Source organism: Phalacrocorax carbo, chromosome 1 (assembly GCF_963921805.1).
Source record: "Phalacrocorax carbo chromosome 1, bPhaCar2.1, whole genome shotgun sequence".
NCBI classification, from domain to species: domain Eukaryota; kingdom Metazoa; phylum Chordata; class Aves; order Suliformes; family Phalacrocoracidae; genus Phalacrocorax; species Phalacrocorax carbo.
In genome coordinates this window covers 119,798,075-119,820,503 of record NC_087513.1, presented here as the reverse complement: position 1 = coordinate 119,820,503, position 22,429 = coordinate 119,798,075, and the positions used below count along the sequence as shown (strand labels likewise).

General features: G+C 44.3%; 1 protein-coding gene across 1 annotated transcript in view; it reads right to left on the bottom strand.

Moving 5' to 3' along the window:
• BACE2 (beta-secretase 2) overlaps positions 1-20,199 on the bottom strand; it is a 54,686-nt gene extending 34,487 nt beyond the window's left edge. Inside the window, exon 1 of the mRNA XM_064472113.1 lies at positions 19,597-20,199. Within this exon, the coding sequence (XP_064328183.1) occupies positions 19,597-19,908 (312 nt within the window). The 5' untranslated portion in view covers positions 19,909-20,199. The remainder of the gene's footprint in view (positions 1-19,596) is intronic.
• Between the last annotated feature and the right edge of the window lie 2,230 nt (positions 20,200-22,429).

Here is a 22,429-nt window from a genome sequence, read left to right as displayed (position 1 = left end):
ACCCCCACACCTTAAATACAATGTTATCATCACAGAATTCAAAAATCACTGAAGAAAAGGGCAAATTTACTACCCACAGTAGAGAGCAAATCAACATTTCCAAAAGAATATAGATAACCCCCACCAAAAAACAAAACAAAACAAAACCAACCAAAAAACCCAACAACAACAAACAACAAAGCTAGCTAACCATGCAAGTGCCAGCCCACTCGGACACAGCAGCATTCACATGACAGATCGCTATTGAGGCTGACATTCTCTGTCCGCATGTTTGTGCATAAAGAGAGGCAGGCGGCCAGGGCAGACACTGATTTATTGTAGTCCTCACAATAGCGCCAGTGATTAGCAGCTCATTTTGGGGTGGGTATAACTTACTGAGTTCTCTTTCTCTCCTGGCTACCCTTTGGGTCTGAATTTTCTTTAGTGCTTTCACATCTCATTAAGAACCTCTTTCATGTTGTCACCACTGGAGCCTACTTTATTCCATACTGCCCGCTGCCAGTTAATGGTGCTGCTGGGGGAGCTTCAGGCAAGATCTGGTGAGTCACAGAGCGGCAACCGAAGGAGCTATGGTCCAGGGCTGCCTGGCCTGCCCCATTTGTAGAGGTCAGCCCTGCCCTCTCCCAAAAGATGAAGCCAAACTTCCTCACATTGCTCGCTCCCCTGACACTGCATTGTACCGACAGGCTTACTAACGAAAACCAAAATCAACAGCTCCTCAGCTTGATTCACTGAGCTATGCACTGTGACAGCTGGAGAGTGGTCACACTTCTCTGTGCCATTACTTTTCTGCCACAGGTATAGAAGACCCTGATGCCGAGGCAGAGCCAACAGCAGTGGTAGCATCCTCTTCAGCTGCCTCCTCGTGAAACCCCAGAGATGGTGAATCAGAGTTCTTGCGGGCAGGCGGAGCAGGTTCCTTGGGTTTATTACAGCCACCTTGAGTGAATCACTTCCTCTCACTGAGAGCTGATTATTTAGCGATCACCCTGTGTTGTCAGAAAGTGTCAGATGAAGTCTGATTTTGCAAAAGCTAAGGTCAGAGACACACGGCTGAATGAGGCTATGGTGGAAAAACTGCCCAAAGACTGCTGATGGATCACGTGCTCAGCATGAAAAACAATGAAAGACTACTTTCTGTTCACTTTTGGAGGCACAGAAGGAAAGCCTTGGGGTTTCTTTTATTCTGTCTTCCAACTTCAATTTCAGACCTATATAGCAGAAAGCAGACAGCAAATGCAAAGGTTTGGTTTTTTTTTTTCCCCCCTGAAGGTCACCTTTACCACAGCTGTGGGAGGTAAAATCTGCACCTAGAATCATACCTGGATATTATTTTGCTGGATGCATTTCCTATATGGAAATAGCATGAATATTAATAAGAGGTTCATAAAGATCCCTAGCTATGGAGTAAGTGAGTAACATCCACCTCCACCACAGCAAACTTAGATAGGGTGTAAGATTTCCTCTCTATCTGCCATTAAGTTGTGCTTATAAAAAGAAATAAATCCAAAACTGTTTACTGAAAGTCAGGAACATTGGGAAAAGAAGCCTCCTTAGGCAATGCGTTTTATATATTTTCTACTCTGAAGGGGTACAATGAAAAAAACCCAGTCGTAATAATTTGTTTCAACTGGAAGTCAAACACATTGTCAATACATCAAGGATCCCTCAAACTTTCAAGTGCTTGATTTAGTGCCAACATCAAACAGCACTTACTGTATGCTAACCCACTTCAGTAATTTAACTTACCACTATGTCTTTAATATTTTTAAGCTTTCAATCATTGAATATTGTTGTATTTTGATACCAGAAAAAAATATGCCTATTGATCTGTCATCTTTTTTCATTCAACAAAGCTTCATCTGACTGTGGTTCAGGCACCTATCCTATCTGTTCCAGCAAGTGGCGTCAATGCGACGTCATCAACACTAGGCATTATCTATGCCTCATTTAACTGCCTGTTGAACAGCAATTTGTAGTTATCCCACCATGCATTCAGAAAGTGACTTCCTTGACATTTTCAAGGAAAAGTAATAAAATGTAGCAATCATTCAATTTTTGTTGCATAGGGGTTGATAGCATCCTTCAGCAGAGACAGACTTTGCCTCTGTTCTGATCTACACCCTCCTCAGACTTCATTTAAGTTTCTCTTGCCTGTTTTAATTGGAGGCCAGGAGTTTTTGGTAACTTTCAGAAAAATATACAAAACAAAACCTACAGGATACAAGTGCGTAATGCACTTCTTTGAAGCAGCTCTCTGTGTGATTCAGCATACACAGCCCTTTCCAGGTGTAGAATCCACGGGCTTGTATGCAACCCTGTCACACTGTTGCTTTTGATGTGATTTCCTGGGTAACCTGCACTGAGCTAGTGATAATCTTCATCCCCATTAAAAGACTGGCCCATGGAAAAATCCACTGTAGTTTTTTGGTTTTGTTTTTTTTAAAGTTAATGGGTCTGATCCTTTTAGGTCAAGCAATGAAGTTTCACCACTGGACAGAAGAAACTGGACTGTAAAAGCATATTTGGCTCTTCATCCCTGCTTCAGCTGAAGCATGGGGAAGGGGGGAAAGGAATAAGTTTTGCACAGAGCGCACCATAAATATAACAATCTCATTCAGCCTTACATTTACTCTGGGGTTCAGTCAAAGTCTTAATGATAGGCGATTGATACTTTCCATCGCACAAGCCAGCAGACCGAAGAAGATGGCTCCGTAAGAGTTCATGATGAAAACTACAAGCGATCATGCCTTCTCTGGGATTTTAACTTGACACAAGGATGCCCCTTTCTTTTAACTTCTCTTCTGTTCCCAATAAAGAGAGTGACCATTCCACACAACTAACATTCATATGCTGTTCAAAATATTGTCCTGCTGTGCCTTCATGATTTCTCCCACACACACACTTAAAATAGGGCTTATAGTCCTACTCTGCTTGATAGAGTATGCTACAGAGTGAACCATCACAAAGTAAAAGTGTTTTTTTTTGTTCACATATAGAGACTATAAATAAGAAGCATCCCATTACTGGCTCATGAACTGTTACCACACATCACGATGTATTGGCTTAGTAGAAGTCCACCCCATCTAGCAACCCCTGAACTTGTGACATTTCTTAACTTTTTCTTATTTTGTCCCCCACATAATAAACCCTACAGAAAATAATTTGCTAGACAGTGCTTTAAAAAAGATACAAAGAAATGCTACATTTCTTGTTAGGGATTAGCAGCCAGAAATAATTTGGGTAACTGCTCTTCTTTTTCAAGCTGGTTAATAGATAGGAAAATTAGTTGCCAATTTAAATACTGCCTCATTTAACACAACAACTCCTAATTAACATTATCAGCCCATCTGGCAAGAATTGCTTACAACCATCACGTGAAAAAGAAAATACGCTGTGTTTGCCCACAGTTATTACATGTTATTATTGGCACAGACTGTCAGATATTTCAGCAATTTGTTTCTACAAATTAATAATGTTACAATATACAACAGATTTTTAAGTACAGAGTTACTGTACACTTTTTTCTGTGTTACTTGGAATTAGCATTTCCAGCATACTTTCTAATAAATTTGGAAGACTAGGCTTAAATATAGATTCTTCACCTGTTCCTCTTAAGATACAGAAATAAAACCTAAATAAAAGATGAGTTAGAGGAATCTTTGGAAGCATGTCTACATGTAGAGGCCTGCAAAGTTAGACATAAACTGAAAAAAACCTCCACAACAACACATTTCTGCTTGCAGAGTAATATGTATTTTGCTGAACAGGTAAGACTGAAACAGAAAGGGCTTAGTTTGTCAATCTGTACAACAGACTGGCACACTGCCCCTGAACACTGGGGCAGGGACGGGACTGGAGCAGCCCGGTCTTTATTGCTCTGCGGCACTTCACAGAACTGTTGAGATTGGAAGGGACCTCTGCAGGTCATCTGGTCCAACCCCTGCTCAAGCAGGGCCACCTAGAGCCAGCTGCCCAGGACCATACCCAGAGAGCTTTTAAATATCTCCAAGGATGGAGACTGCACAACCCCCCTGGGCAACCTGTGCCAGTGCTTGGTCACCCTCACAGAAAAAAGGGTTTTTCCATAGGTTTAGAGGGAACCTTCTGTGATTTAGTTTGTGCCCACTGCCTCTGGTCTTGTCACTGGGCACCCCTGAAGAGAGCCTGGCTTTGTCCTCTTTGCACTCTCCCTTCAGGTATTTATATACATTGATGAGATTCCCCTCCTCCCCACCCCCAGCCTTCTCTTCTCCAGGCTGAGCAGTCCCAGCTCTCTAAGCCTGTCCTCATGTGAGAGATGCTCCAATCCCTTAAATGTCTTCACAGCTTTTCACTGGACTCTCTCCAGTATGTCCATGTCTCTCTTGTACTGGGGAGCCCCAAGCTAGACACAGCACTCCAGGTGTGGCCTCAGCCAGTGACAAATGGAAGAATCCAGAAAACAACTCAGTTTTTTGGCACAGCCACTGGTGACAATGTAGAAACACGCCACCCAGAGCCAAACGACTTAGCAGCTCGGACTGTATAAAACTTCGCCTTTGTGGAGGAGGAAGGAGGCAGGCCCACATGTTACGCTGAGTCCACTGAGTCCAGGAGAAGTATGTCCTGTGGTGCCCTGAGGGAGGTCATCTATTCAGAGAAAACAGACCTATCTGCTACTGCCTCCAAAAAAAATGCTCTGGTTGTTGTAAGAAGGGTTTAACCATGCAGCCAAGATAAGAGAGGTGGTGTGGGAAAGTAAAATGGAACAGAGATTAATGACTTCCTAGTGCCGTTTATTCAGCACGTGGTGCCCACGTTTCACTGCAACGTCAGACGGGGTACTCAGGAGAAGGTGATTTACTGCAGCACAAAAACTTGGCCAAGCCAGGAAGTCAAGTATATCACTAAACATAGTTTCTGCTTTCGTAATGGCAGAAGTTTGTCACAGAAACTGGGGTGTGTTTGTAGGTTGTGGACTAAGCAGGAGAACAAAAGGCAAAGGGAGGCTCTTCAGGGCTGCAGCGGATCAAGCCCACCAGAGCCTGTTTGACATTTTCTGTCACTCCCCTCACCACATTCCCAGCTGGTGTCAGGACCTGGCATTTGACCCCATATCTATACTACCTTTACATTCGCTCTCTCCCCAGCCACCTAAAGCACTCGGTTATCCCTGGACACTCTCAGACCTGCACTGGGCCCAGCAGAAGACCAAGAGTCTCTTGCCACCAATCTTTTCATGATCTGCACTGCTAGACTGGGAGGAATACTTTATTATTTTTTTTCTCTCTCTGAAAAGCAGTAGTCTCTTTCTTTGCCAGAAGATTGCAAAGTACTATCTGGATTAGCCAATCTATCCGTGCTTAAGAGCACTGCGTGCTTCTGTAGTTCAGATTTGTATTAAAACCACAAATGCTAAAATGACCGATTGCTATGAAGTATAAACTTGCTAAACTAAATTGTGAGTTGAAATATGAGCATCTGACTCTGGGACTGATGAATAGTCATTTTGAAAAGAAATATTACAGGAAGTGCTTTATATATATTATCATTTTGACAATAAGGGAAGGCTATTATGGTTTAAAAACAAAAAAAAAATAGTCAGCCAATCAATCCTGGTAACAAAACAAAATATCTATTCTTCATTTCTGTGTTCTCCTTTCTACCAATGCCTCCAGTTCCCTAAACATTAGCATTCTTTCTGCACATGCTGTCTCATGTGGTATCTTATTTTTCACACTGAAATTTATTTTCTGTGTCTAGATTTATCATATAACACATCCATCCTATTCATGCTATATGAACATGCTTTGCTGTTGAACATGAGCTATTACTTGCTTATCTTAGAGCTGTGTGAATCGTAGCAATTTTGTCTCATTGCCTTTTCAGAAAAGATTAACCTTTTTTCCCTCTTTTTTTTTTCCTCCCATATCACACCCTACAGGTGACAAAGAACCTAGGTGTTGAAGCAACTCTCTCATTCACCTAAACTAACTACAGCTGAAGTCATGCCCTGTTCTAGGCATTGGGTTTTCAGGAAAATCTGGACTAGTCAGAGAAAGTTCAGTAACAACAATCATCTAGATGTCTAGAAAAATCTCATCTGTATATAACTGTAGGAAGGCTTGGACTGGTTTGAGAAGCTGAGGAAAACTGGGATAGTCTTCTAACAGACATATGGTTGCAACAGAGACACCCTAGGAGCTACATCTTCCAGAAAAAAAGGATTGTATGTGAGCTGACTAGTATCTTTATCAGCCTTTCCCAGTGTAGACAGTAATGCATGTTAACATCAGGTAGACTGTTCTTACTAAGGCAGTACAGCACCCAAGTGCTCAAAATTTGCGTGAGGAAAAAATATATATTGTCTATGTTTGTACTAAACACATTCTTGAATTGAAAGATTAATGAGTGTCTAGATAAATGGAAGACTAAAAAGACCCCCACAAACACAGCCTGAAATTCAAGAATGAATGCAGGAGACATCAGCTATTTGCACTTCAGTACGGACAGAGCTCTTGTTAAATCTGAGAGCATGCTTCCACCTGTTAATAGGTGTATAGGAACTAAGTCCATCAATTTTCTACTAATTACAGTACAGCACTGACAAGACAAGAGAGACTGTAAGCCGAATGCCACTGGGACCAACTCCTCCGTCTAACTGCAAGACTCAGAAGGAATCCCTGTGCCCACGCAGCCTTGGCTTAGAGACGGGCTACGTCTCTGGTCTGTGCTAAGTAAACACCTCATCCAGAGCTCACTCTCCCTCCCCAGAGAACACGGTGGCCAAAGGTGTTGGAGAGACAGATATTAATCCAATAATTCAACAGCTAAAATGAAACTGAAGAAACACCTGAAGCCTGTCTCAACCACCAGCCCGATCCTTGGAGATACACTCGTGAATGCCACTACAGATTTCATAGTCACCTTCTCAACCTAAACCTCTTTCTCACTTTGAAACCACCAAGCAAGCACTGCTGGGCACTGCTCGGCAGGATTTTGAACTCTTTGGAGCAATGGCCAGCGACATCAGATGCCTGCTTGTCCACAGAGCAATGGGTGCTGTAGGAGGACCTGAGGAGAGGGACAGCTTCTGGTTGTGTACTAAATAGGAGAACAGCAGAGGTGGGCAAAGGGCTACACAGCCTTAATTCCCAGTGCAGGGGCACACACACCACTGGCCAGTGAAAAAGGGTTTTGCTGTGCCTAGACAGCTCCCTCAGCAAGCCTCTATGCACCTGTACCCTTGCGCTCAACCACAGCCTGTCTTGCTTCATTCCTGAAAAAAAACTACTGTCAAATTTTTTCCATTGACCTGAAGCTAAACTTTCTCTGTAAAAAAAGACAACCACCTCACTGAAAAACAACAAACCATCCACCTCAAGTGTCTTAGGTTAAGCATCTACTATGTCTCTTCTGTTTACCAGTACTACTTAGGGCATGATACTTCTAAAAAACGTAGTTTTATGTCAAACAACTTTAGAGGGTTATTTTTAGGGAAAAAGGGAAAAAAAAAACAACACAGGAGAAAGGAACTTATCATGCTAATACACTACCCTTCAGAATGATATCCAAGGAGGGCTTTTTTTTTTTTAAAGGAAATGAAATCAGTAAGCCTATGTTAATGTATTATACCCAGTGAATGATTACAGTTAGAAGCTGCATACAGTCAGAATTTCAATTTTCTGAGGCTTTTGCTTTCCAAAATTACCTTCCAATTTATTTTGTCTTTTCTTTACCTCTGTTGTTCGTTAGACTCATAGAAGCTGTTGTCTGAAAAAAAGGCATTTTTAGTTCTTCTCTACCTAGCCTCAGAAGTCCTACACTATAAAAGAACAAAGTTTGTTTTGAAACTAAAGCAACAACGCTCCAACCACAGTGTCTGTAAGACTGAAATGGTTTTACACATTTGCACAGAGCAAAGCTATAATAAGAAAATTCAAGAAGGCTTGAACTGACTAATCTTTAAACCTTCCTTATGCTGTACAAGCTTCTACACCATGATTCACTGCCTGTGTTTACTGTGCCATTTGGGGAAATAACAGAATTAATCAAGGGCTATGTTTCAAACTTCAGCATAACCTATGAAGCCCATTCCTAACGCTCTTGAGCATAGACTAGGCGGTATCTCTAATCTCACCAGTGCTGTTTTTTTTTAAAATCTCCCTTTTGTCAAAGATACCACAGTACCCTTGCCCTTCAGCAGTGGGCAGAAGCATCTCCGGAGGGATTCAGTCTCACCCCTGTATTTCTACTTCCATTAAAAGGTCTCTCCCTCACACCAAAGATCTGAACTTCAATCTCAAATTTAAATAAAGACCTGGATTTCAAATTGCACTGGAGATATGAAACCACGTGCCAAAGCTGCTCCTGCAGTATTTAAGAAGCTTTTGAAGGCAGTGATTAACTTTGAAAAAGGCTACATTTTGGAGAGAGGTGGGAAGAAAGAGAAGTTCACAGGACAGGCGTGAGAAAAATCAGTTTTGAGAAGGCTGCACGCTGGGTCTGATCTCTTCCCTCTCCTCCCCTTGTCAGCTCGCTCTCCTAGTGGCATGATTCTTTTCGGTTTTTTTCCCCCTGTCTGTCAAGATGTTACTTTTGGAGACAGGTGTTTGTTAGCAAAAGTTTTTCTAAGTCTTGAGAACTGCAAGAAGGAGAGGTGAAGGCAGGACACTCCTGACGCATCAGGTCTATCCGTTCTCCCCAGAACAGGCTGTTCCCAGCGGCTCTGCCATACCGGCACCATGGGGCCGCTCATTATAACATCCTTCCAGCCAGACTTACTGCCCACTTTCAGAAAGGACTTACTATTTTTTAGTGCTTTTCTTCACAAAGGACGCTGAATGCTTATATGATATTTTCCAGCTGTTCCCCTAAAACACCATAACAAAACCAAAGTGGATAAGTAAAATTTTTGTTGAATTTTCTCTATCCATAGCCAACCTTCCCAAAACATGAAAGCCAATGGACATGATTACATGGAAACCCCCACCTTGCTGCTTACGTAAAGGTCATGGTTGTGAAGGAAGCCTCTCCTTCCTGGAGGCCAGGAAACCACTGGCAATCCCACATTCATGCACTGGTATACCTGGATTAGCCAAGATCTTTGGACATGGAGAGGTAAGTAAATTAGCACACACCTTGGAAAACCAATTATGAACTACCTGTACTTCAAGGCATGACCTCTGCTATAAAAATGCCGCAACTTGTTCTTCAGGACTAGACTTGCAGTGCTGCCAGATTTTGTTTAACACGAGAGCTGCTACAGTATTTCATATTGCCAAACTGGGATGTTTCAGCCTGGGGAGCTGAAAAGACTGGTCCCTAAATTTACTCATCCTTTAACTCCCTTGAACTACCTCTTTCCCACCTGCCATAGCAGCTCCCACCTCTGTTCCTCCCCTTCTGCCCAGAAACAGCCATGATCACATACTTTTGCACACCTACTGGGTTCCTGCTATATGGACAACAAAGGGACATGACTGGATCTGCTGCTGCAGGCAAGGGGAGGGAGGGAAGAGATCAGGGAAAAAAAAAAAGCAAGTCCAGCCATGTCAAGCGCAAGGACTGGAATTTGGTTCTTCTGATTATATTCCCTGCTAGAAAAAGCTGTGTCACGTGTCTGGGGAAAAAGCGTAGGGTCAGGCAGCTGCCCACTGGTCTGTGCCATCTTAAGTGGCCACAGGAATGTACGCAGGCGGCCCCAGGTCTCAGACCACAAACAAGGTGATGCAACTCCAGTGTTTTTATTTCCCTGGTAATTAGCAAAGCGAATACAACAGATAGAAGGCTTTTGCTCCCCATTCCACCTGACCTATTTAGGATATTACCAAAAAGCAGAATTTGATTGTCATCACGGGTATTTCTTGGAATTATAGAAGCGAGTTCAAAGGTACACACAGAAAGCAGCTTTCCACCCCATCATACCGGGAAGGACTATTTGATCAGGGATGGGGTGGGCAGAGAGAAGCTGTTAAGCAATGTCACAATAATGTGCTTGATTTATTAAAAATAAGAACAATCTTTTTTCTTCATATTTATTCTAACATTTTTACTTTAAAATTTGGCAGGGCAATTTAAAAGGCAGATTTGATTCTCAAGTGAAATAAGATAGGATTTTTAATTTTTTATTTTTTTAAAAAAGCAGCAGTGTTCCTCCCCTTGCTCTTAGACTCATTTATTTCTCTCTCTCCTCCTCAAACATGTACACTTTACTCTTTACCCTGGCTAATACTATAGAGGCAGCAGCTCTGGGAAATGAACTAGCTTCGCCTGTGGCTCATACATCATTACAACTGTTAACAAAGTTACACTATAAAAATCTTTATTACACAGGAGAACACAGAGGCGTGCAGGGACACAGCTTTATTTCCAGATACCAGGTTGAGTTTGTAGGGCAGGAAGCAGAAGACTTTTTTATGCTCTCAAGTTGACGAAGTCTGCTACTATGCTCTGCAACATCACACAGAAGACAGCTTCCCGCTACCCATTCCTCCAAATATTAACCTGTATCAAGGAGTAAGCTACCTTCTACTTTGGCCAGGGTTACAACCCATTATGTGATGATGGTACGTCAGGTCCTACAGCTGCCCAGGGCTCCAACATTTTACACACTATGTATGAGGAAGGCAGCAAGTGCAGCCAGCTTGCTGACTACACGCTGGAGCTGATGGTGCTCAGGCCACTGGAATTGTGGAATTTCACCCATCAGCAACACCAAATGATGTCATGAACACCTGCCATGGAGAAAGTTTCCAAATCTGAACAAAAATATGGAGATAGTATCAATAGTATTTGGTTGCTTGCCAAGAAAAGGTTAACATGAAGGCTCAGCGAGTACAAATGAAGGTTAACTTTAGCTGGAACATATAACACGTGCCAGCATTCATGACTACAGCTGCTGAGAATTTTCTGAGCTTTTTTTTCTTCCCATACATTATTTATCCCAGCAGTGCAAATGCAAAAACCTGGCACTTTGGATCATGTGAAATGTTTGTGTTATTCCCTGAAGGACTTTGCATCCGTGAAGTAATGAGAAGATTATTCTGTGACAGATAAACTGAAGCACTGTGACTGCATTAGATATTATCTTGCTACAGCACTTCTCAGACTTTTTGAAAGTGTGACCACCTTTGGACTCCTCTGTCTTATTTGCAACCTGAGAGTCACCAAGAAGAAAAGTGAATGAATTAAATAAAAATCTCTTTAGTCACAGAAAAGCATCAGAAGGATTGATGAATCATTTTCTGACATGCCTCACATTTCACTCTTACCCACAGCAGACATCCACTAGACAGCACAGTGCATGAAAGCATAGGTCTTTCCATTCTACACTTAAGCAGCATGGTTAATATTGCCCTGAAGACCTTCCAAATTGGCATAGCATGCTTTATCTTGAAAAGGTGCTACGATTGTTAACGTCTTATGCCACAAACACTGACAGTCAAGGTTTCTGTATCAACAGGTATCATAACTGAATTTCAGAAGTCAAGTTTCTAATTAGGTGGAAAAAAATGAGAGGCAAAAGGCTCTCTCAAGATTTCACAAAGTCACAATTTCAAAACTAAATCCAAAGCCTGCAGTTGAAATAGATACCCTAGTGTATTAGTTTCTATGCCAAAATTATTGCTGCCAAAGGCAAATCTTCAAAATTTACCTTCTGCTGACCTGATGTATTTTTGTCTTTCCTAACACCACAATAAAATTTTCAAGGCGGGACACGCAGGACCCAACCTTCCATACAATGGCTTAGCAGGTAAGCCTTTTGTTTCTGTAGAAGCCCCAGATGGCTGACCTTCTCTGGTACGAGGCTTCCTACGGCAGCAAAGTAAGAAACGGACTGAGCCTGGGTGGGCAAGAAAATTCTTACATCTGGCCTTGATGTGAGCCTGAGCACAAGCCACAGCACCACGGTGGGCTCCGAGGTGCTCTTCTACAGACCATTCTCACAGGCAGATCCCCAAACAAATATCAATGAAGTATTTGAGACGGCTGCCAAAAGAGGCCAATTACTTTTTCCCCTGTCAAATGGCAGGATCTGGCCTTTAATGTGAGAAGGCCTACACTCCTTCCCTCAAGTGGAGAGGTGACTCTCAGTTCTTGAGTTGACATTTTTTTCTTAAACAAAAAAAATCTAATGGGAAAAAGTAGTGCTATCAAGCACTTTTAGATCCCTAGGAATGGATTCTTTAAGGAGTTACAGCTTACCAAGTATTATTGCAGTGTTAATACCTTTCCTCTTAAAATAAAATCACACTAGCAACAACTTTGAGACATTCTCCCTAAACACATGCAGTCTAGCTTAACAGCAGTTTTTGCTAGTAAGTAGGTACAAAAATAAACCAACCATAAAGCTAAATAAAATCAACTAATTTTAGTACTCACAAGCTGAGCAAAGAGGACAAAATCTACAAGTAATTTATTTTTCACAATTTCAAATTATTAGTAAGCAGTGGTGAGGGTAAAAAAGGATTGTAGAGTGCAATTACAGCTTTAACAGATTCCCTTCAAAAGAGCTTTTTAATTATGACACATTAATTGTATTCAATGAATTGTAATTTTCACTTGAATAAGATTTTTCCTGTCTAGCTTATTTTCCTCAAATTCCCTCTCTTCCATACCCCACAGGTTTCATCTGTTTGAGGAGGACTCTTACAAAACCAAAACCAAGCTCTAGAACATCAGTCCCCCATGACCCTCCCTGTAAAACGCTCTTAGAAATAAAAAGGCAGCAAGAGCAGAAGAAGGCGAGACAGGCCAAAGGCAGAACGAGCGAGCAACTCTGCTGGAGGAGAGAGAAGGGGGGAAAGGAGTATTCTTTTATCAACCTTTGGCAAAAGATGGAGCAAACACTGACTCTGGCCCAAGGCTTTCTAAAGGTACGAGAGCTGACTTTGCTACATGACCACCCTCGGACGAGCGCAGCCAAAGCCCATCAGACAGCCACCCCTGGAGGAAGCCCACCAAAAGGGCTAGGCGCGTGAGCAGTAACAGGTTCAGTGGCCAAACTTTCATCCCAAAAGGAAGACATTTACCAAGCTCCTCGGAGAGGCTCTCAGGAGGTTTTGGGCTGCTGCAGCCTTTGCTGGGCAAAGTACTCAGCTGCTGCCGTAGCAAAACCAAAACACGCAGTTGACGCAGACGTGCTCAGGCTACCTCAGGTGCTGCCAGCAGTAACAGAGCTTGCTGCATGTTGCGGAGCCACCCAGAAAAGCACAGTAGATTGCTCATGTGGAGGTCCCCGTTGTCACAACTAGCCTGTTACCAGCCCAATTTAGCTGGTTTCCACTAGCTCGGTTCTTGAATGCCGTAATCCAATCGCACGGGTAGTTGCGATGTAGGCATATGCACAGAAGGGGAGACAGATAGCTAACTTGTTATTTTAAAACTAAGGGACTTCATGTGCAAAAGATTGCAAATAAAATCTATTTTAGTCCTGGGCTATTTCAAGTGCTTTGAAGGACACTGAACTAACAGATATGCATTCAAATGTGAAATTTTTTATTTTAACAGCAGTTTGGAGTCTGTAAAACATATACTGCATTTGCTTCATGAGCTCAGATCTACATAGCAAAACCAGGCTGCAAAGCAGCAAGAAGTATGACAGTCCCATCAATGACAGGAAAAAACACTTCCTTTTTCTGAGGCAGCTGAGTGCTACCTCCTTTACTTTGAAGATCTGATCTCAAGTCCTAATCTGGGCAGAAATAGGAGCAACAAGTTCCTTCACTCATTTACACAATTTATGATTAAATCTGTATTTTACAGCCAGTAAGAAAAGGAAGAGAAGTATGTCCGATTCATGCTGGAGATGCACATGCGCAAGGGTATGCCACTGTATCAGTTTTCTTTTTCAAATGTATCCATACTTTACAATGACCAGATAACATTTCAGGTCAGCCGTGCTTCACAATAAGTGAGAAATTTTCAAAGATAATTAAATGTGCAGGCAATGTAATAGCTAATGTGTCCTCACAGATTTGAATTCATAAGTGCCCTTCATGAAAATAAAGACCCCTGCAGGGTGTAGTGGTTTTTAAATCTGTCTTGCCAGAGATTATCCCCTGAGCTCACAGCCCTGTGGTTAGAAGAGGGGAAAAAAGTAAAATAAAACCCAAGGGAAAAAAAAGAGATTCCTTCCCTAATAATCCCAAACATATGGGAATTCCACATGGGCTTTCTTTCCTCCACTGGCTTGTTTTCATCTCATTTCTACTCCAAATCCCAACTAATTTACTCCTTGATAACAGGCAAAATAGTTATTTGCTCACCCTCCACATTCCTCTTTCCAAATTTAACTGACGCTTTTGCCTTGATAGGGAATGGACTGCAAGGAGCGGTAAAAAGGGTGAACCTGACACCTGTTGCCACCATCCTTGTTCCTCACAACACATCATCTACCCCGTCCCACCAGGATCTGAATGCATGATGGCTACAATTGGCAACCCTGGATAATACAGCTTCCACCATTTCTCTGAAGGAAAGAAAGCACTTTTAAAGGAGCTGTTAGCAGGGCTCTAATCCAACTGACCCTGGGAGAGGAGCACATCCTAAGGAACAACCACAATGAGCCTCTTCCAATCAGTGTCACTCTGCACATAGGCGTTGCAGCCGTTGCAGCCCACTTACAAATGCAGCAAGGCAAAGCCTTGCTACAAAACACTAATTGTGCTGTACTCTACACGGGGCAACTTCATTGTAATTAATACTCATGTTTTGGGGTTTTTTATAGTACAGGCTCCACTACCCCCATGCAGTCCCTTTTGTGAGGGCTAATTTTGTATGGAAGCAGGTGCCAAAATTCTAATTTGTAAAGGCAGGGGCCTTTCTGTAAACCCAAAGCTGGTACATTTGTTTGCTTTGCCTTTGGTCAAAAATACATTACACCTCGCCACACCACAGTACATCACTGTATTAGTCCTGTCTTATGACTTTTAGGTCCTTGTCGTTTATTATTTTGCAGGCATCCAACTACAACAACCAAAATCTACTGAATTCATCATTTAACAACAGAAATATTTTGCATTTCAATAGTACTTCCATTAGAGGAACCTGGAGGGATTTTGACCCTGCCACCCCAAAATACTCCAATATACTACAGCTCTCATCTTTGCTCCTCTATCCTTCCTTTTTTCCGTTTTCATATAGAGCTCAAAAAATAAACACAAAAGACCCACGTAATTATTAAAAAAAAAAAAAAAAGAGGAAAAGAAAGAGAGAGACTGGAGTTGGAGCTTGCTTTCTGGTATTTGAACCTGGAAAGACTGCATTGTCAAAACTTCTTGTATCTAGAAAGACGGTTAAACCCCCTTTCAGCAAAATTAAGAAAGCAGAGCTTAGCTTCGTAGGGAATAACACAGCTCCAGAAGCCAGGCCCTTATCACCTAATATAGCAAGACTAGTGAAGTGATGAAATTACAAGAGCAACTGAATCTTTCCTCACAATCTTCCTTCCTTCCAACACTCAGGAAATAAGATCTATTAACAATTAAGGAAGAATGGCTGCATGTTCAGGACTTCGTAATGTGTATGTTCAGCACCTTCAAAATACCAAGCTATAAATTTTAAGAGTCCATGACACACTTGAGGTGTTTAATACATATCCTTCTTTTCTTTAATAGCTGGAAGAAATTGAAGGAAAGATAACCTGCCACCAATTACATGGAAATTGGAGTTTGTGTTTCGCAGTGAAGGCCATTAGACCCCACGTTCGTGTTGACCTCAAAACTTCAGAGCGAGTTTACAGGACAGGTTTTTGCTCACCCCCTGCACAGAACCAACTGCCATTAGGAAAAACAACAGACAAAACCTCTTCAAGCATAGAATGAAAAATTGACACTGAAATTTCAAAAAGGAGCCGTGGCATTCAGAGCACAAGTCAGATCCTATTGTGGTTTCAATACCCGCTAATCAGACCACAGCTACGTGACTCTCAGCTCTTGGGAGGCACATGACCAGCCTCTCTTGTACTGAAGTTGCGGGTATAACACGTACCTGGTCTTAATAAAAACACAATTTGAAAATGCAGTGGGACCAGCAGGACTACCACTACCTCATACAATGAAGACTAGCACAAGAGGCAAGATGAGGCAACAGTACTTTCTTTGCAAACATTTAATGCAGTCCAGATGGACTTCAAGAAAGCTGTGAAAAACATGGGGTGCTTTAGGAGTTTGACTCTTCTATTGGTCAAAAGCTCGTAGGAGGAGCAAAATTAATATGAAGAAAACTGCAGTGAAGATAGTGAAAGAACCCTAAATGATCTTTGATTCAATTCCTCACAGTGCTTGTAATCTCAGGGCAGGCAAAATAATAAAAGACAGAGCATAGGAATTTCATCAGATTATTTATAGTAGTAAGAAGTAAGAACAGTGCACACAATTCATATTGGGCTCTTGCCACCTCTCATTTAAATCTGGAATTGGAAGAAGTGCACCTATACAGACAGGTGTAAAGCACATAATCCGTCAGAAATAGGACGCATAATAATACATCCATGAAATAAGAGACAAATATATGACACACTTCAGTACAATAGACCTTCTTTTTCACCTTTCATGAAATTCTTAAGTAGATCTGCATGTGAATGAATAAGACTTAATGAGGGGGATGACAGTTGGCACCAACCTGGTAGCTAGCCTGGAGATCTGATACAATTAGGAAGGAGACTGTATTATAAAACTGGAAATGATCAGAAACACTTTGGCTGCAAACAACTTGCAAAACTGGATTGACTGCATTGAAGTTTCCCCTCTTGAAAATAAAATAAATTTGACTTCACACAGCTGCTCTATTTTTATATCGTCAGAACAAGTATTTCAGAACTGCCATTGTGAAACTCAGCTCTGTGCTGTGTTTATCTGCTATATGACAAATCAGAATTGGAACGAAAGCCAGTGTGCCTTAAATGACCTGAAAAACTAAATTCTTTCATAGTAGCTTCCTTCCAAGAACAAAAATTAAAAAAGGAAAATTTCTAAAAATGCAACTGAGCAGTGAAGCAAGCTCAGTAGTGCTGAAGTCTTTCACAGATGCTCATTCCCCATACTGGCACAGTAGCTTTCAACACTTAACGTACACACTTTCAAAGTTACCAGGCACCAACACTATCGTAACCGCAACACTAAGTCTTGAGCCTCTTCTCCTAACCTGCTAGCTGCTCTTGGTCCACTACTGCCTTGTTTGCATTTACCCATCCCCTCTCCGTGACACCACCTGGAGCAGCAGCTCTGCCATCCACCTTTCTGCTCTGACAACACGGAAGCAAAGCCATGCTGCTCTGCAGTTCTTCATTGCCAGTATCCTTCTTCCTCCTTGGCCAAATATCAGGGCATATATCACCCCCTGCATGGCCTCGGCAGTCCCGGGAGAGGCGCGGGTGAGGAAGCGAGTTGGGGGAAAGTCCCATGCTGGAGGGTGCAAGAGTAAAGGAAGGTGTCCAAGCATCATTTTACACTTCAGCTTTTAACATGAGGCAAAGTCAGGTTGGGAGGATCATTTAAATCAGTAAGAGACACCTCTCCTTTTCTACCTGATCACGGCCCACTCTGACCCCAGTGACTACTTGCCCAAGGAGTTTAACACAATCCCAGCACTTGGCAGTAGCAAGATACTTGCTTTTAGTATCAGCACTGTGAAGGATTCAAGTAGCACTAGCCTGTAGCGGCTTTGCAGATTTATACCGTTCCTTGCAAAGCAGAAAAACATGTACATTTGTGATCTTTAAGTCTTCCAGTTTCAGGCAGTGAACGAGATAACAAATTCATGTCCGTCAAAAGTAGAGAATAAATTTTAACTGCACTCTACTGAGTCACTACACACCAAGATCTGATTTTGGAAACATGAGCACATTTATAACCTTACTTACAACCTCAGTGGGCCTACTCGTGAATAAAACTTCACATGTGCTAAACACCAGTGGCGGTCTTTTAAATAATTAACTTTGCAAGAACTCAGAACTAGTTCAAAATAGTAAAACCTTTGCAACCAGATTCAGAGCTTTTTTTTTCTTTTTTTTTTTCAGGTTAGAAACATCACTGAGGCAAGTTTATCTGAAACCTTACATCACATGTAATACAGGTAATACTAACTGCTAAGTGTAAGTGAAGCCGTCAGGTGCACTGAGGGCAGCACATTTCCGCCTCTTAGACCTCCAGTCACATTATCAAAAGCCTGTCATATTTTTCCTTCTCCATTTCTTCCAGTTTCAGAATCCCCCCAGACACATAAGGGGATGATATTCTTGATAGTCACTTTTTCTCCCTAAAATTATCTTTTTCACTAAGACATACTGAATTGGATTATTAATTCAATGAAATCCTGTACCCTGATTCTGGCAGAAACCAATAGTGAACATTCCCTGGAATAATGAAGCACACACAACGCCACACTAATAGAACTAGTCAAATATGCAGCGTACAACATGGAGGAAAAAGTATTTCACAGCCTCTGTGGCTGTCGGGCCACACCTTGATACATCAGGCCTAGTTAGCTTTTTTTTTTTAAAAAAAAACCCTTTCATTTATTGATCATAAAACAACGCCACCCTTTCTCGATACATGTATTGATCCTGCCGTCATACATTTCAATTAGAGTGACGATGTGGCCAATCCTCTTACATTCAAGGTATTAAAAAAAAAAAAAAAGCTTACAGAAGTCCAAAAATGTAACGGCAACTGAACACTCCCTGTTGGCCAGGCATTTTGGCATTCGTTGGCCTTTTGCTACGGAGAGGAGCTAACGCAAGAGAATAAGGATTTTTTTTTTTTTCGTGTACACTGGGACTGTAAGGATCTAAACTCCCAAAGCAAAGACGAAGTTCTGAGGGAAAGCCCCGAGGGCTTTCAGGAAATTAATCCCCACTCAGCTGACTAGTCATCCCCACCAGCAGCCCAGCACCGCTCCTCCTGGGATCTCATGACACAGATGAAAGAGCAACTACATGGCCAAAAAGCTTCAGCAATGCCGGTGAAGGCAGATGGGGGAGATTCAAGGCAACACGGGCTACTTGAAAACAGTATTCAAAACACACTCGTTCTTTGTGCTACTAATGAGTAACACATGAATTCCCGAGAGAAGGGGCTGGTTTTGCCCAGCCATCACTTAGTTTAGCAGGAAGACTTCGAGAGATTCTCCCGGGGGCACCGGGAGGATCCATCACCAGTCACAGTGCAAAGCACCTTAAAAAAATTAAAAGAATAACAATAAAACCCCCCCACCCTCCGACTTGAAAACACAGTCATTCCCACTGACAGAGCAACTCGCTTCGAACCCAAACGCCGTGAGGCAGCCTGAAACCGGGCACCAGCTCCGCAGCATTCCCCGAGCAGTCAGGGGGCCGCTGCCCTCGGCCGCTCCCCGCCCCGCCCCGCCGCCGCCGGGGCCCGGGACGCGCCCCCCGCCCAGCCCGCGGAAACTCGCTCCGGCCGCCGCCGCCGCCGCCGCTCGCCCGCGCCGGGCACCGGCACCGTCTTTCGGAGGGGGGTGGCGGGGAGGCGGCAGCACTGAGCACCAGGAGAAAGTTGTGTTTGGGCTGGGGGGTGGGCACACTCCCGCCCACCGAGGAGAAGTTTGCCCGCCCCCCCCACAACCCCGCAGCCCCCGGCCCACTCCTACCGCTTGCGGCGGGGTCCCGATCAGCATCTCCAGGTAGTAGCCGCGGCCGGAGTCCCCCTGCAGATTCTCCACCATGGCTAAAAAGTTGAGGGTGCTCCCGGTTTCCGAGGCCAAAGCCAAGCCGTCCGCGCCACCGAGGGGATTCTGCTGCCGGCTCCCACTCCCCGGCCGCAACACCACCGGGGCGGGCGGCGACCCGCCAGGGGCGGCCGGGTGGGAGACACGGAGCGGGAGGGAGAAGAAGGCCCGGCAGATCCCCGCGGTGCCGGCCAGGAGGAGCAGGAGGCCGGGAGCCGCCAGCGGCATCCCCATCCCGGCGGCAGCGCGGGGGCCGGGGGGCTCTTCCCAACTGCAGCGGCTCCGACCGGAGGCAGCGGCCGCCTGGCTGCCAGACTAGAGCAGCCGGGGGGGAGGGGGAGGAGGAGGAGGAGGAGGAAAGGAGCGGCTTCCCCACGCCCCGGTTTCAGCTCCCCCTCCCCCGAACCGAGCTCCTCCTTGCGTTCCTCCCGTACGGCCCCCGGGCGGCCGGAGCTCCGACTGCCCGGAGGCCGGGAGGGACAAGTTGCTCCGGTCCGGCGCCCGCGGGAGCAACTTCCCGGCTCGGCTCGGCCCAGCCCGTAGCCCCGCTAACGGAGCGTGACGGCACGGTAGGGAGAAAAGTTTCCGAAAGCCTTAAAGGGAGAGAGCGGCGGGGCGGGCGAGCGGGGATCCGCGCCGAGGGGCGGCAGGGGCTCCGGTCCCCTCCCGGGGTGGCGGCGGCGGCGGCGGCTCGACCTTCACCACCGGGGGGGGCCCGGGATCCGGCAGCCTCCCTGGGGCACAGCTCGCCTCTGGACCCCGCGGGAGGAGAGGCAGTGGTGTGGCCAAGGGTTGGAGGAGGAAGAGGAGGAGGACGTGGGAGTGCAGAGCCAGGTGCGTCTCCCGCACGGGTGTCCGTGGCGGCGTGTGCCCATGGCGCGGGTGACAGCAGCCGCGTTTCGCAGCAGTGGCAGTGTCTGGTGTGAGGAGCGGACATGTGTATGTGTGCGTGGAAATTCATCTGCTGTACAACTAAGTGTGAGGCGTGAAAGGCATCCACTTGTGAGAAAGCCTGCGAGGCTTTAAATGTCTTCATCATGCACGGAATTAATAACAGCTGTCAAGTGCGGCCTTTTGAAAGATGGGAACACTTAGGATGGAATTAGTCTCTACACCTCTGGAGTAATGACAGTGCCAGATAGATCACTGAATGGAGCAGGTAGTCCAAAAGCCTGAAAAATAACACTGGGCAAGTCTAAGCAGAGTCGCTTTGTGTTTCTGACCCTTCCCCCTCACATCCTCTATAGTAGATGAAGTTGAAAAATGCCCAGCCTAAGTCCTGCATACGCTCAGTATCCCCTGGCCAATTTGCTGTCCTAGGCAACCACCTGGTCTGTCCTTGTGTGTAGATCTGCTGCAAGCTGCATGGACTGAAGTCCCTCCCCTGCCATAGTAAACAGCAAGGGCTCTCTCCCTCCCTTCCTTGAGAGGGGATAATAATCTGCAAAATTTCCAAGTGTTTCACGGCTATTACATAAAGTTTCATGAGGAGGTAGACAGTAGCAGTGTTCATTCCCAGGAAAGCTGAGGAAACTGTTTGCTAGAAGGGTACGTTGGTAAGGCTGTTACTCATAGCCATTGCCAGAGTTGCTTGCAGAGGATAATCCTTAAAAAGAAAATTGGAGCCCACCTGCCCTTGCTGAAGGAAAAAAGGTGTTTTCACTTTTTTTTTTTCCACTGATGTTTTCAGTACTCTGGCTGTGTGTCACATAAAATCTGGAGCCTTTATTCTACTTTGTAGCTCTGCCCTTGGATCACTTTGGTACCTTTGGTGCAGTTGGGCGCTTTCCCACGCATCCACAGCAGGAGGTAGATGCGGTCCCTGCGCCCGCTGCCCACAGAACTCTCTGCAGGAGGAAGAAAGTGATGTAGTGCTCTTAATGTCACTTTGCCACCAGACTGGGGAGGTGGGAAGCCTGCAGGGGCTTGGTCTGGCTGGGGACTTGGGTGGAGGGTATAGATGAACCTTGCGCACAGGAGGATGTTTTACTTGTGGGAAACTACACATCTCAGTAAGAGGTGAAATTGTGCAAACTTCCCCTGCTGCAGGAAGCTTTCTATTTCCCTGACAAGTAGGAATGTGAAATATCGCAGTCCTGGAATGTCTAGTCACACCTGCTCTGGACGGAGCTGGAGGATGTTGCTCTAGGCTGATGACAGCTGAACACCTGAGGGAGTGGCAGCATGGCTCACACAAAGAGGTTATCTCCAGGGTGCTACAGTAATGGCTTTTTCTAACGTAGCTGGGATAGTGACAGGTTATACTGTAAAACCTGTGTAGTTGGAGCTGAAGCTGAAGGGGGAATTAAAATGCTTAAGGCTCTTCACGGGTGAGCTGAAAACTGGAGAAATGCCCCCGCCCCTTTGAAAAAGGAAATGTGAAAAGTAATCAGGAGTATAATTGAACACCCCCTCAGAGTGGTAGGGATGTATTTATAACAGTCAGCAGCTATATACATTTTGTTTTAATTCTTTTACAGTACAGTAAGTCTTCCCCCTTGCCGCTGTTGCTAAGATACGTTACCATACCTCTGGGTAAAGCAGCCCCAGTCAAAAGAAGTGTATAGTTTTCGAAGTATAGAAGATATAGCATAACCTTAAAGTGTTCGAGAAAAAACTTGTCTTTTTTCATACTGTTGTTAAAAGTTCTTCTTGTCCTGTTTTCCACAGGACTAGGTAAGTCTCACAGTAAATGCACATCAGACAGCTGCTGTGTATGAAATGGTGTGTGTGTAACCTTTCTGTCCTCCCATGG